The sequence below is a fragment of the Oncorhynchus mykiss genome, chromosome 28 (assembly GCF_057628025.1).
Source record: "Oncorhynchus mykiss isolate SJ-2025 chromosome 28, ASM5762802v1, whole genome shotgun sequence".
Classification (NCBI taxonomy): domain Eukaryota; kingdom Metazoa; phylum Chordata; class Actinopteri; order Salmoniformes; family Salmonidae; genus Oncorhynchus; species Oncorhynchus mykiss.
This window is the reverse complement of record NC_143049.1, coordinates 24,242,501-24,258,505: the sequence shown is the minus strand read 5'-3', so window position 1 is coordinate 24,258,505 and position 16,005 is coordinate 24,242,501. Positions and strand designations below refer to the sequence as shown.

The following is a 16,005-nucleotide window of genomic DNA, read 5'->3' as shown; positions in this document are numbered from 1 at the left end:
TCAGAGGTCGTAGTGGGATTTTATTACATTATCAATAAAGTGCAGTATCATAAATGTCTTTGGACTTCACCAAGTAATGGGTCTAATAGAATGTCAAGGGCTATATAATTAACATGTTTAAGTTGGTTAAATTCAACAACAAATTGTTTTATTTCCTCAGCAGAATCGTCAGCCAATGATGAACCAGATGGGTGTGTCCAACATGAACCTACCTCTCAGACCCAGTGTACCCAACCAGGTTAGTCAGAATACTGTAGCAGATCATTATTATTACAGCTCCATGCGTGTGTGAGTTTGCATCCTTAATGGCACCCTATTCCCTATAAATAAAATTCAAATATAGTGTACTTCTTTTGGCAGCACCCTATTCCCTATATAGTGTACTACTTTTGACCAGGACCTATAGGGCTCTGTTCAAAAGTAATGCACTTTATAGGGAATAGGGTTCCATTTGGGCTGCACTCTAATGCCTTAAGTCTAAATGTGTATTGTCTGTCTGTCCTCCTAGGGAACCCTGAATGCTCAGATGTTGGCCCAGAGACAGAGGGAGTACCTGAGTAACATCCTGCGCCAGCGCCAGCAGCACGTCCACCAGAGAGCCATGCTGATGCGGGCCCAGGGCCTCATCGCCCCCCCCAACATGGCTTCAGCGGCTGGGGCAGTGGAGCCCTCACAGTCCCCTGGCATGCCCCCCGGTTCCATGGGCACCAACCCTCGGATCCCCCAGGCAAACCCCCAGCAGTTCCCCTACCCGGCCAGCTACGGTACTGGTCTTACGTCTCCGCCACCCTCCACCAGCCCCTTCCCCCCGCTGTCCCCTGGTCTCCCTGGGGCTCAGCAGCTCCTCTCCCCTCTCCACTCCTCCCCAATCTCGCATGGCTCCTCCCAGATGAGTCTAGCTAACCAGCAAGGGATGATGGGAAACGTAGGTGGCCAGTTTGGAGTCGTAGTGAATCCACAAATGCAGCAACACCGTGCCTTCCAGTTTCCCAGCTCAGGTATACTGTAAAATAATGCTCCCCGTCACCTCGCTGTGTGGCTTCTTGTCACAGCTTTGGTTTAATTTCAATTGATAATCATTTTAATCATACGTGGGTTTAATTTGGTGGTTGCATGACTGTAGTGGTATTTGTTTCTCATACATACTCCATGGTGGTTTAGCTGAACAGCTGCCAAATGAAATAGTACACTACTGGTCAAACCTTTTAGAACACCTACTCATTCAGGCGTTTTTCTTAAATTTTTACTATTTTCTACATTGTAGAATGATAGTGAAGACATTAAAACTATGAAATGACACACATGGAATCATGGAGGAACCAAAAAAGTTTTATATTTTAGATTCTTCAAATAGCCACTCTTTGCCTTGACAGTTTTGCACACTCTTGGCATTCTCTCAACCAGCTTCATGAGGTAGCCACCTGGAATGCATTTCAATTGTGCCTTAAAAGTTCATTTGTGGAATTTCTTTCCTTCTTAATGCATTTGAGCCAATCAGTTGTGTTGTGACAAGGTAGGGGGCATATACATAGCCCTATTTGGTAAAAGACCAAGTCCATATTATGGCAAGGACAGCTCAAATAAGCAGAGAGAAATGACAGTCCATCATTACTTTAAGACATGAAGGTCGGTCAATACGGAAAATGTCAGGAACTTTGAAAGTTTCTTCAAGTGCAGTCGCAAAAACCATCAAGTGCTATGATGAAACTGGCTCTCATGAGGACCACCACAGGAATGGAAAACCCAGAGTCACCTCTGCTGCAGAGGATAAGTTCATTACAGTTACCAGCCTCAGGAATTGCTTAATGGTTGAATTGCTGAAAAGACACCACTACTAAAGGACACCAATATGAAGAAGAGACTTGCTTGGGCCAAGAAACACAAGCAATGGAAAGTCCAAATTTGAGATTTTTGGCACCAACCACCATGTCTTTGTGAGACGCGGTGTGGGTGAACGGATGATCTCTCCACATGTGTATTTCCCACCATGAAGTATGGAGGAGGAGGTGTGATGGTGCTTTGCTGGTGACATTATCTGTGATTGATTTAGAATTCAGGGCACACTTAACCAGCATGGCTACCACAGCATTCTGCAGCGATACGCCATCCCATCTGGTTTGCGCTTAGTGGGACAATCATTTGTTTTTCAACAGGACAATGACCCAAAACACCTCCAGGCTGTGTAATGGCTATTTGACCAATAAGGAGAGAGATGGAGTGCTGCATCAGATGACCTGGCCTCCACAATCCCCCAACCTCAACCAAATTGAGATGGTTTCGGATGAGTTGGACCGCAGAGTGAAGGAAAAGCAGCCAACAAGTGCTCAGCATATGTGGGAACTCCTTCAAGACTGTTGGAAAAGCATTCCAGGTGAAGCTGGTTGAGAGAATGCCAAGAGTGTGCAAAGCTGTCATCAAGGTAACGTGGCTATTTTGAAGAATCTCAAATATAAATATATTTTGATTTAACACTTTTGTTTACTACATGATTCCATATGTGTTATTTCATAGTGCAATAGTGAAGACATCAAAACTATCTGCAATGCCTAAAAGTCAAAATAACTAAAAACCCTCGACTGAGTAGGTATTCTAAAACTTTTGACTGGTAGTGTATGCCTCATGTAATCTCACAGGTATATCTACCTAAAGATATCAGAGTACTTGTGATCCATAGTATTAACTCATTGCTTCTGTCATGTTAGTCAAAACAATCCATTACATATGATACAGGGATATGAATTACTAATAGCATTATCAGATTGCTTCATGTTGGTGTTCACATAGATGTTGGTAGTGGCTGAGCTGTAGAATTTTCATATTTTTCATCTTCTCTTACCCATTCATGTGACTGTATAGACTTGATTGTGCCACATTTTTGGCCAACTGTATGTACTTTACTTTGGCTCTTCATGTATTTCTGATTCTTCATTAACATATCTGCAGTAGTCAACTACAACACATAGCTTATCTTAAGCCTGGTCCCTATTTGTGCTTTTGACAATTCCATTTCTGTCATTGTCAAGCCAAACATGGCATGACGATGAATGACAAGGAGTTGGAATGGTGGAAAAAAACAGACTGGCATTCAAGCAATCTTATCTTGACAATTAAATTAATGCTTAGGTAACGTCTACTGTACTCTCCACCCCTCAGTACTGATAACAAATGTCTCCTCCCTGGTCCTGTCAGGTATAAACCAGCAGCAGCAGGACGCAGGCTTCACAGGAGCCACCACCCCCCAGAGCCCCCTCATGTCCCCCCGCATGAATCACGCCCAGAGCCCCATTATGCAGCAGCAGGCCCAGGCCAACTCCTCCTACCAGCCCTCCTCTGAGATGAACGGCTGGCCTCAAGGCAACATGTCAGGAAACAGGTGAGACTGACTGGCAACTCTACCTGGATCAAAATCTAATTTTATCACGTGTCAAATTTTTATTTAACCTTTATTTAACTAGGCAAGTCAGTGACTTGTCAGTTACAATGACTGCCTTCCCCGGTCAAACCCAAACGATGCTGGGCCAAATGTGCACCGCCCTATGGGACTCCCAATCCCAGCCGGATGTGATGTGATACTGTAGTGACGCCTCAAGCACTGAGATGCAGTGAGTTAGAACGCTGTGCCACTCGGGAGCTAAAGCGTTAAAATAACTATGCATAGATAATGACCAGAGAGTAGCAGCAGTGTAAAGGGGGGGGGGCAATGCAAATAGTCTGGGTAGTCATTTGATTAGCTGTTCAAGGAGTCTTATGGCTTGGAGGTAGAAGCTGTTAAGAAGCCTTTTGGTTGCAAAATTCAAGTAACTTCGGAAAGGGTTTCCAGGAAGTCCTGGTTGGAGGATTCTCTGAATCAGGAGGAAATTAACAGAAATCTGTAATTCTTCATCCAGGTTTTCTGGAAAACCAGAATTTTGCAACCCTACTGCTAACCTTTGTATTTAGTTGTCATGGTTATGATCATAGACTTTTATGTTTTGATTCTGCATGAATCTACACTGTCTGTAGGATGTATCCAGTATGCTCTCATGATACACATTTTTATCAACCTGTGGTCAAATCTGTGATTGAACATGTACCTTTTGATTTCCATGCTCTGTTTCAGCATGTTCACACAACAGTCTCAAGCTCAGCAGTACATGCCTCAACAGTCTAATGGTGGAATGTACACCGGCACAAACGCAAACCTGAACATGAACATACAGGGTGTCCCCATGGCCTCCAACGGCAGCATGAACAACATGAACCAAGTCTCAGCAGGCCAGATGACCATGCCTACAGGAAGCCTGTCTTCCATGGACCCTGAGCAGGTGTGTGTCCAGTTCAAGTTCCACCCACTCCTTTGTGTACTTTAGTTTCTCTTTATCATTTAGAGGTACTTTTAGAGAAACTGAAGTTAAATCTGATTTAGAAATTAAAATGAAGGGAAAAAAAACACCATCTTAGAAAAAGCCAATAAAAAATCTTTACAAGCTAAAGAAGGAAAATACAATTTCATAACTACGATCTTTTACTTTTGAAGAGAGCTAACAACTACAGGTTAAACTCCAATAAAGAATACTACTTAATGGCAAATAAAGCAGTAAAATATCTCTCACCTCTCACAAAACAAATACATGCTAAACCAGTTAGAATTTTAAAAGATACAAACTCTATTTAGAAACAATGCGATTTTGACAATTTAAAAATCTGAAATGAAAATGTATATGAATCCAAATTAAACATTTGGATGGATCCTATAGCCTTCTTAGACTCAAAAGCTCTGAAGCAGTTATCAACAGAAAAAGTATCACTAAAAACAGAGATTACTCAAGAATAAATATTAGATACTGTTATAACATTTGCACAGAGAAAAGCACCAGAAATGGCTTTCCCATAGAAATCTATTCAACATTTTGAGACAAAGTAGCACCCCCTATTTACACAAATGACAACACACGTCACTCAACGCTTCCTAGTTCCATGTATCAAAATGTTATTTCAATTATATTAAAACCAGGAAAATCTGTAGTCCCCTGCTGATTATAAACCCATAAGTTTAATAAATTGTGACAAAATGATAACAAAACTTACAAGACTTGATACACATCAATCAAACAGGAATTATTAAAAATAGACACAAACAAGAACATCAGTTTAATACAATAAACAACAACAACAAAGATATACAGATTTATCAATAATGGCTGTTGATGCCAAAAGGCTTTTGACTATCTTGAATGGCCTTTTCTATTCAAAACTTCGGAAGCTTTCAACTTTCCATCTGAAATAATATATTTAATAAAAACATTGTATAATTGTACCTAAGCAAAAATATACTCATACAGTTGAAGTCGGAAGTTTACATACATACACTTAGGTTTGAGTCATTGAAACTCGTTATCAACCACTCCACAAATTTCTTGTTAATAAACTATAGTTTTGGGAAGTCGGTTAGGACATCTACTTTGCATGACAGAAGTCATTTTTCCAACAATTGTTTATAGACAGATTATTTCACTTATAATTCACTGTATCACAATTCCAGTGGGTCAGAAGTTTACATACACAAGCTGGGCCTCCCGGGTGCGCAGTGGTCTAAGGCCACCAGAGATTCTGGGTTCGAGCCCAGGCTCTGTCGCAGCCGGCCGCGACCGGGAGGTCCATGGGGCGACGCACAATTGGCCTAGCTTCGTCCGGGTTAGGCCGGCAGGGATATCCTTGTCTCATCACGCACTAGCGACTCCTGTGGCGGGCCGGGCGCAGTGCATGCTAACCAGGCGCCAGGTGCACGGTGTTTCCTTCGACACATTAGTGCAGCTGGCTTCCGGGTTGGATATGCGCTGTGTTAAGAAGCAGTGCGGCTTGGTTGGGTTGTGTTTCGGAGTACGCATGGCTTTTGACCTTTGTCTCTCCCGAGCCCGTAGGGGAGTTGTAGCGATGAGACAAGATAGTAATTACTAACAATTGGATACTACGAAATTGGAAAAACTAAAGATGTATAAACCGTAAATGACTTGGTAACAGGAAATACACTGAACAAAAATATAAATGCAACATGCAACATTTTCAAAGATTTTACTGAGTTACAGTTCCTGTGAGGAAGTCAGTTAGTCAATATAAATAATTAATTAGGCCCTTATCTATGGATTTCACACGACTGGGCAGGGTTGGCCTGGGAGGGCATAGTCCAACCCACTTGGGAGCCAGGGCCCAGCCAATCAGGATTCTTTTTTCTGCACATGGGGTATTGCTGAGGAAATTGTTTTATTTAATCCATTTTAGAATAAAGCTGTAACGAAACAAAATGTGGAAAAAGTCAAGCGGTCTGAGTTTCTTTCCAAAGGCACTGTATAAGGAATAGGGTGCCGTTTGGGAGGCAGCCGTTTGGGAGGCAGCCGTAGTGTGGTGATGTAGTGGAACATCAAACAAGTCTTTGGGTGTTCCTACTACCACAGGTGAATCATGATAATGCCTTGAGACGAAGGAATAGCATCATTCTAGACCAGTTGGCTGGAATTGACATGTTAACACAAGGTGACGCAACTCCAGTGAGTAACGTTTCATCTTCTGTTGTTGTCTGCCCAACATTAGGGATTAGTGTATTTTAAAAACGTTTACACATCAAAACAGACCGCACCGATTTGTCATTGAGGGCCTTCTTCCCATGTCCTTATAATCCCGTGTCTCTTTAGAATGTTGTCAGTCGTATTTCACTCAATTCTTCCCTTTTGTCCCCCACAATGAAATCGGATGAGAGACTGGATCTGTCTCCGTCCGGTCCTATATTAGTTAGATGTGATATCTGACACCACTGGCCCAATTTTGACTAAACTTGGGTGAATGATGTGTCTTGCCATAGAGATCTGGCATTTACAATATTACACTGATTGGCCTAAGGGGGGCAGTATAGTGATCAACTAAAATGTTGCCTTGTTTAAATCAAAAACATTTTCTTTTTCAGAACTATTGCTGACCCCGGTCTATTGTTGGACAACACGGTTTACAAAAGGTCAACACCCAATGAAAACACTGGCATCCAACCAATCAAGGAGCTCCTGCAGTTCTCCCTGAACCAACCAACCGCATTCACCTTAGTGTGACTTAGGTCCTTCTCAAATAGGCTACACACAGACACAGACACTTGCGCACACACACACACACACACACGTATATATGTGTATATATATATAATGGACTCATACTCACACAATATAGAAGCAAAACTGATCCTGTCAGCAGGCATCTGGTCAGATAAATGTATTAATTTCAGGGGATAGAATGCAGACTATGGCTCAACTCTGAAAATGCTCTCTTTACTCTTTTAGGTATTTTCTTAATAACAATATTTTCTTTGTCTGATTGTTTCTTTATATGCACAGGTAGGTGTGAGACAAAACGATATCACATGATTTCAAAAATTAAATAAGTGATATTATAAATGGTTTGAAGAGCATAAACTATACAATGATGTTGAATGGTTACATTGTAAAGCCTGACTAAAGTAGTCACTTGAAAGGTTTAAAATAAATGTTTTACAGGTATTTATAGTTTTTAAACTTGAGAAACTTTCTTTGTATGAAACTATAAAAAGGGGGCAAGTGTTAAGTTTCTTAACAAGTATCCCTTAATGGTACCTTATTGTGTCTATTTGAATTACATATTTTAGGTCCTGTAATTTCAGATGAAATTGTCAAATGAATCACCCTGCTGCGATATGTATGAAGGTGAATGTTCATAGTTTGTATATATTACAGTATAGATGAATTAATTAAGATGTTGTTTTTTTTTCTCTAGCCTGGTGTTACGACCACTGAAATATGACTTCACAGTCATACCGTTTGTGTTGGATTAACTAACAAAGGACTGTTTATCAGGGTTTCAACCAATTTGCGTAAGGATTTTTCCTTGCACTTCACCTCGACCTCATCACAATGAAAGGAATGGACAGACCTACCAACAGGCATAACTGAATACTTTAGGGTGCTCTGACTTTGCTGATTTTGTGTGCTGCTCTATTAAAAAAAAAGCTGGAAGTGTAAAATGAACAGGTAATATGTATTTTTCAAGCCATATTCCTGTACTATTCCCATTTTTGTTTATCGTCTGTAAACACATAGCAAATATGAACTCATAGAATTTCTAATTTTTTTTTAGTAAAATGTGAAAATTCCAAATTGTCTGCAAACACTGAAATGACGTTGGGCTCACATAATCATGCGTTTAAAAATGTGTGGCCAGAAAATATCTATTTTGTAGATTTGCACTGGTTATTATGATGTCACTCTGACGATGCAAAGGATATTTCTAATTGTTTGTGATGGCAAATTTCTCCCAATTAATTAAACATTTTCCTAAACAAGGCATTATTAAAGAGTTGGGCAAAGTTTGAAGATTAGGATGCTCTGATATATATATATATATATATATATATATATTAAAAAATAACAACTTATAGAATGATGCACTGCTCTCATTGCAAATCCAAAGATGTTATTACTACCTTTTAAAATAAATTGAAGCCATGAAGTGTTACTGTGTTAACAGACTTTTTTAAGGCATGCATTTTGGCAATCATGATAAGTTTTAAGGAAAGAGTTTGCATACAAATATAACTCACAAGGTTTGGGTGAATTTAATTGCTTTTTTTCTTCAGTTCTGACTGATCAAGACTTTTCTTTGTTGTAAAATGTGTTATTAATTTATAGTGTGTTATTTTATCAATTGGTAAATATTACATTCAACTACCTTAACATGCTAAAGACCTAGCATAATGCCTTAGATCTGTTTTTCTGTCATGTGTAGTGCTGTGAAGTTGAAAGTTGTATCATATATGTATAGTGAAGTGACAATACTGAAGAGTGCATTGTTACTCAGTGGCCGTATCTGAAGTGGCACCATATTAACTATATATAGTGCACTACTTTTGAGCAGGGCCTCTAGGGCACTATATAGGGAATAGGGTGCAATTTCAGACGCAGACTTGTGCTATGGTTAGACTACTACACCCCTGTTTTTTTCAGTTGTTTTTCAGATTTTTCTTTCCCCCACATTTTATTTGTGATCAGTGGGTTTAATTATTATTATTTGTACAATGGTTTCATATTTTGACTAAGATGAGTATGTAAACAATGGTAAATCAAAGCAATATTGTAAAACATGAGTTTTTGTGTAGAAAGCTCAGTGTTGCAGTTCAGAGATGTTTTTCGAGGTGTGATGTTCATATTAAATATCACTGTTCACCTGCATCAATGTTTATCCAGAGTGGGAGCATTTATGTAAAAAGTTTTACACCTTATGCAAGCTGTTGACTAATATTGCTTTTGCCAATGCCGCTTGCTAATTTATGATTTATGCATTGTAAATAAATTATTTTTTATTGTTGATTTGACGTGTAATTACTGATTGACTTGGTCTACAATTCATGTCACTGTCCCATAAAAGACACATGGTTGACAGTTTTGGTAATCATTTAATGAAGGTTTCCAGAATGTAATTATTCAGTTGCACACGAAACCACAACACTGTATCGTAATAAGACTGAACAAATTATCAAATCAGTTAGTTGTACGTTTGGCTAACTGTAAGATACTGTGCATGTGTTACATGGTATCGTTGCAACTTAATGTAAAGTTTGACAAGTTTAATATTTCCCAAACAACGGTTGAAATACTACCCCAATTTAAGGTTATCATAGATCTTGAATTAATAAATTTATTTGTGTTTGACATACAGTACAAGTCAAGTTTGGACACCAATGTTTTTTCTTTATTTTAACTTTTCTACATTGTAGAAAATAGTTTGTCTTCACTATGAAACCAAAAAAGTGTTAAAGAAATCAAAATATTTTTCAAAGTAGCCACACTGAACACTCATGGCATTCTCTTAACCAGCTTCAAGAGGTAGTCACCTGGAATGCTTCAACAGTCTTGACGGAGATCCCACATGCTGAGCACTTGTTGGCTGCTTTTCCTTCACTCTGCACTCCAACTCATCCCAAACCATCCCAATTAGGTTAAAGTCGGGTGATTGTGGAGGCCAGGTCATTGATGCATCACTCTCCTTATTGGTCAAATAGCCCTTACACAGGCTGGAGGTGTGTTTTGGGTCATTGTCCTGGTGAAAACAAATGATTGTCCCACTAAGCGCAAACTAGATGGGATGGCGTATCGCTGCAGAATGCTGTGGTATGCATGCTGGTTAAGTGTGCCTTGAATTCTAAATAAATCGCTGACAGTACCATCACACCACCTCCACGCTTCACGGTGGGAACCACACATGCGGAGATCATCCGTTCACCTACTCTGCGTCTCACAAAGACACGGCGGTTGGAACCAAAAATTTGGACTCATCAGACCAAAGGACAGATTTCCACCAGTCTAATGTCCATTGCTTGTGTTTCTTGGCCCAAGCAAGTCTCTTCTTATTGGTGTGGTTTCTTTGCAGCAATTTGACCATACATTTATTTGGGCTGCATCTGAGGTGCAGTTAATTGCCGATTTCTGAGGCTGGTATCTACTGCAGAGGGTAAATTCATTAGAGGTAACTGGGTCTTCCTTTCCTGTTGTGGTCCTCATGAGAGCCAGTTTCATCATAGCGCTTGGCGGTTTTTGCAACTGCAGTTTAAGAAACTTTCAAAGTTCTTGAATTTTTCTGTATTGACTGACCTTCATGTCTTAAAGTAATGATGGACTGTCATTTCTCTTTGCTGATTTAAACTGTTCTTAACATAATATGTACTTGGTATTTTACCAAATAGGGCTGTCTTCTGTATACCAACCCTACCTTGTCACAAATGATTGGCTCAAATGCATTAAGAAGGAATGAAATTCCACAAATGAACTTTTAACAAGGCACACCTGTTAATTGAGATGCATTCCAGGTGACTACCTCATGAAGCTGGTTGAGAGAATGCCAAGAGTGTGCAAAGCTGTCATCAAGGCAAAGGGTGGCGACTTTGAAGAATCTCATCTAAAATATATTTAGATTTTTTAAAACACTTTTTTGGTTACTACATGATTCCATGTGTTATTTCATAGTTTTGATGTCTTCACTATTATTCTACAACGTAGAAAATAGTAAAAATAAAGAAACTCTTGAATGAGTAGCCATCTCCAAACTTTTGACTGGTACTGTACATCACCACATGGTTGGGCCATCCAAGCACAGATACCCAACAAAACTAAGTATTACTTTCAAGTATTTTTAATTTACACCACTGGAAATGACCTGCCATCAAGCAAGCTGGTAAATGCTACTATATCAGTATTTTTAAAAAAATGTAGGAAGTGAACATGTTTCCGAATGCAACAAAGTCACGCATGAACTGAGAGGATGTTATCACTGGCAGGTGCCAGATGCAGGAGCAAACCGACAAGTGATCATAAATCTGCAGTGACCATTAACAGCTGTATGGTCAAGTACTGGGCTTTGTACAATAAGCTGATTCTAGATCGGTTTTTAGGGGCAACTCCCCCCTCTCCCTCCCGACGACACTTCCGCCCCAGTAAAATCGAACCAATAAGGTGGCTCACTCAGTCGGACGCTGCAGAAGCCTATAACCTGGGTTGTGGTAAACATCTCAGATGTTCTTCAGTGAGAGGGTTATAATGTACAGCTTTCTACGGTATAGGATGACGATGGTTTTATCTGGTGCAATTTGATAACGGCCGTCAAATGGGATTTTCGTAGGAATTAAGGACCCTGATTTTGCTTAAAATCGTCAGGTTGGTAAGTAAAATTGGTTAGCCAACGTTAAACGTTTTCATTCATAACTACAACACGAGCTACAAGCCTGCCACCAGCAGATCATCAGCAGTTCACCAGAGCTAGCCGCGGTTTTTGGTTAGTTCGCGTAATGGTAGGCTATGCCTACTCTGGGGATTGTGATTGAAAACAGGTTCTGCTAACTAGCCAGTCACCATTTTTTAGTAACATGTCCGTTTTTATTCAATGTCAAGACTGGTTTAATTTGTTCGTTGTCATGTCTAGGTACTAGTAGTTACAGTACCTAGCTACTCGTTAACGTTGCCTCTGGAGAAGCCAAGGGTTTACAGCTTCCCCTGCTTTGGGTTCTCAGCTGGACGCATCGACCACAGCTGGCTATAGCTACAGATTGTTACACCAGATAATGTGATTTAAGAAATATTTGTGCTATGCATTACCGGGAGTTACAGGTTACCTACTGTTTGGTGTAACAGATCATTTTCGACCAACCTTAACTTGGCGATGTTAGTTTTCTTCGTTCTCGATTTGGCCAAACATGTAACGTTATCTTAAACGTCCAGTTGCAGGTGGTGTTTGAATTTAGAACATTCTCCATTATTCAAGTAAAAATAATTGTTTTGTTCAATAAATCAACCCTACAATTTGTACTCTGCTATCTTGTCTTTCAAATAGTTTATCGTTCTATTTAGACAGGTACGTGTCATAATGACATGCCGCACTTTACCAGCAGCATACCACCCTGCGTACCACTGCTGGCTTGCTTCTGAAGCTAAGCAGGGTTGGTCCTGGTCAGTCCTTGGATGGGAGACCAGATGCTGCTGGAAGTGGTGTTAGAGGGCCAGTAGGAGGCACTCTTTCCACTGGTCTAAAAAATATCCCAATGCCCCAGGGCAGTGATTGGGGACACTGCCCTGTGTAGGGTGCCGTCTCTCGGATGGGACGTTAAACGGGTGTCCTGACTCTCTGAGGTCATTAAAGATCCCATGGCACTTATCGTAAGAGTAGGGGTGTTAACCCCGGTGTCCTGGCTAAATTCCCAATCTGACCCTCAAACCATCACGGTCACCTAATAATCCCCAGTTTACAATTGGCTCATTCATCCCCCTCCTCTCCCCTGTAACTATTCCCCAGGTCGTTGCTGCAAATGAGAACGTGTTCTCAGTCAACTTACCTGGTAAAATAACGGATAAATACAAAATAAAAATACATTTGGGGTGGACCCACCTGTCTCTACGAATGAGAGATTTAGTCTATCTGGCCCGGGTTACCCCGTGGGGAGGAGTTTGGTTCGGGTGAAAAGTGAAGAGCGGGGCACCTGGCTCACGCCGAGAGTCTGCTCAGTTCCAAAACTAATGCAAATCACTTTTCACCCGAACCAAACTCCTCCCCACGTAGGACTCAAAACAAAAGCGATGTAAGCATGATTCTGCCTTTTCACACCCAGAAATGATTGCTTTTGATATAAAACGCTTTATCTGCCTTCCCAATGAACATTTGTGTTTCTGGATGATGCACCATGCTGCCTTGTTGACATGTCTGATTGGTGCAGATTTTACTGTTTGATTTGAGAAGGGCGCGCCTCTCCTCTTTCGCCCAATGATGTTACGGGCCATTGCCCGGTTCAACCGGTGCCAGCGTAATAGAACTCACTCGATATTTAAAATTGACAAGTTGGCGGCGTACACATTGTTGGATTACTTCATGGTGCAGTACAATTACTTTAACCGGGCATTTTCTAAATTCAAACGCACCACCTGTAACATTTTAGAAGATGCATGTTTGGCCTAATCGAGAACAACGATGGTATCGCCAAGTTAAGGCAGCGTAGCCTAGTGGTTAGAGCGTTGGACTAGTGACCGGAAGGTTGCAAGTTCAAATCCCCGAGCTGACAAGGTCTGTCGTTCTGCCCCTGAACAGGCAGTTAACCCACTAGGCCGTCATTGAAAATAAGAATTTGTTCTTAACTGACTTGCCTAGTTAAATAAAGGTAAAATAAAAAATATATATCTGCTACACCAAACAGTACCTAACCTGTAACTCACAGTAATCGATACAAAAAAATATTTGGTTAAATCACATTATCTGGTGGAGCTAATCTGGCTCCATGTGAACTACAATCCCGAAACCCTGTTTTAACGTTTATAAACTTCAATGATCCTCACTTGCGATATGGTCTTGGAAACACACTTTCACATCAAAATAATTTCACAAATGCAAAATATACATTTGCTATATACGGTTTCATTTACAACACTATTCTGGCATTCTCCTTTCGTTACTCATCGATGTTCAGAGACGCTTTGATGGCTAATTAGAACAGGTGGTTGATTGTCCTCTGTAAACAAGTGCTGTAAAACATGAAAAAAAAAATGGCAGTGTGGGAACCCTAACCCTATATAGTTTATGACAATGATGACATCTAACTAGTGTATGGAGGGAGGTGAAAACATTCAATATGTGTGAAATGTACCTTCTTTTTTTTAAATTGAAGGTGATTCCAAGGGAACCATGTCAACACCACTGTGTCATCTGCCCATGTCTGCCATTTTCTTTCTGCTTGACTCAAAACACCAACATCCTCCACCACCTGCCAAGTAGTGATGGGGAGATCCTGCAGCAAATCTTGCTAGCTGAAGGCGTGAGAGTCAACGAAACTAGCGGCCCGAGCTCAGAATCACATGCTGGCAGAGCACAAGTGTTTGCGAGATAAACAGAGGCAGCAACACTGATAAGCCAATGCAGAAACCATATGGCCATATTTTCTCAATTTTATTGGGCCTGACTTGCAGCCTGAATCTTTTTTTTTTTACTGGAAGTAAATGTGTGATTGGACTTTTAAACCTACACTTGTAAATTCAGCCAGCTCAACAACCACAAAACACAATGGCTTCCGGTGACTACAAAGAGACAGGGAATGAACTGTCAGAACACCTTCAAATGGATCATGAGTTATTGAGTCAAAATCAGTACCCTGCTGGGAGTAACTTCAAGTCCAAAAGTTTGCCCACTCTAAATGACTCAGGCCAGCATAGCAAGGCCTTGTTGACCAAGTCTTTGCAGCAACAGGTGTCAATAACGGAGGAGAAGAGTACTGAATTCATCCAACTCCCACAGAGGATCAACCTGAACCAACCTTTACCTGAATCGCCCACCAGGACTAATGTTAACTATTCCCCTTCCAGGTCTAGTGTGGTGGGGATGAGTCTTTCATTTAACACAGAGACGCAGGTCAGCAAACCCAGGCGTAAAAATGCCTCTCGACTACCCCTGATGCGTTTACCCACTAGGAAATACATGAGTGTTATTCTCGAAGACTCTCGCAGTTTTTTATGCTGCATGTGCTACCTGACATTTATCCAGTCACTGATGGTGTCTGGCTACCTTAGCAGTGTCATCACCACCATAGAGAAGAGGTACAGCCTCCGGAGCTCTGAGTCTGGTCTGCTCGTCAGCTGCTTTGACATAGGCAGTCTGCTGGTGGTGGTCTTCATCAGTTACTTCGGAGGCCGAGGGCAAAGGCCCAGATGGTTGGCCGTGGGTGCAGTGTTTATAGCTGTCGGAGCAGCACTCTTCTCCTTGCCTCACTTCATCTCCCCTCCTTACCAAATCCTGGAGGTGAACTCATCACGGGGCAATGAAGGCCTGTGTATGAACCACAATGGCAGTGGCAAGGACTTCCTGGATTTGTCCTCCTGCCCCAGAGACCAAGAGGGTAATGAACACAATCTGTACGTGGCCCTATTCATCATAGCACAGATCCTGGTGGGTATGGGGTCGACACCCATCTACACCCTGGGACCCACCTACCTGGATGACAATGTCAAGAAAGAGAACGCCTCACTTTATCTTGGTAAGTAACTGTGTGTCTGTCATGGGGTTTGAAAGATGTGAAGATTACAACCAAAGTTAATATACTACTATGACATAAGGAGGGTAGCTCAGCTAGCAAATATGTATTGATCAGGCCCAGGGCACGAGACCAACATTTTTTCAGTTGGTTGCAGCATCCCGTGATTTGGTTGCACCATTATTCTTTTCCGGTATCACGCAATAGAAAAGTAGGTTGGTTGACGGAAGGAACCACTTCACAAAGTAACATTGATTATTATCACTAGACGATGGATGGTTGCTGGTCTCTGATACAATGAATTATATTTCCTGCCCTTGTGGCCTTGAGCAAGGCACTTAACTGCACTGATGGGCTACTGTATAAAACACATGTGATCTGTCAACCCTCCATCTGGAGAGCTACTGGGTGTGCAGGCTTTTGATCCTACCCTGCTCATCAAACACAAGTCTGCTCAT

The 16,005-nt window shown here is 41.1% G+C and overlaps 2 protein-coding genes across 12 annotated transcripts in view; both read left to right on the top strand.

Moving 5' to 3' along the window:
* The window catches only part of LOC110508769 (nuclear receptor coactivator 2), a 50,348-nt gene extending 40,989 nt beyond the window's left edge, over positions 1-9,359 (top strand). For 3 of the 10 annotated variants that reach the window (XM_090224781.1, XM_021589567.3, XM_090224780.1), the window contains 5 exons: positions 161-238; positions 509-998; positions 3,190-3,373; positions 4,100-4,304; positions 6,938-9,359. In XM_090224781.1, coding sequence (XP_090080907.1) covers positions 161-238; positions 509-998; positions 3,190-3,373; positions 4,100-4,304; positions 6,938-6,949 — 969 coding nt within the window. In that variant the 3' untranslated portion in view covers positions 6,950-9,359. The remainder of the gene's footprint in view (positions 1-160; positions 239-508; positions 999-3,189; positions 3,374-4,099; positions 4,305-6,937) is intronic. The other 7 variants (XM_090224788.1, XM_090224787.1, XM_090224784.1 and 4 more) reach the window with 5 other exon arrangements.
* Positions 9,360-11,467: 2,108 nt separating this feature from the next.
* LOC110508185 (solute carrier organic anion transporter family member 5A1) overlaps positions 11,468-16,005 on the top strand; it is a 42,243-nt gene continuing 37,705 nt past the window's right edge. Inside the window, exons 1-2 of one of the 2 annotated variants that reach the window (XM_036966465.2) lie at positions 11,468-11,703; positions 14,192-15,550. In XM_036966465.2, coding sequence (XP_036822360.2) covers positions 14,584-15,550 — 967 coding nt within the window. In that variant the 5' untranslated portion in view covers positions 11,468-11,703; positions 14,192-14,583. The remainder of the gene's footprint in view (positions 11,704-14,191; positions 15,551-16,005) is intronic. The other variant, XM_036966466.2, reaches the window with a different exon arrangement.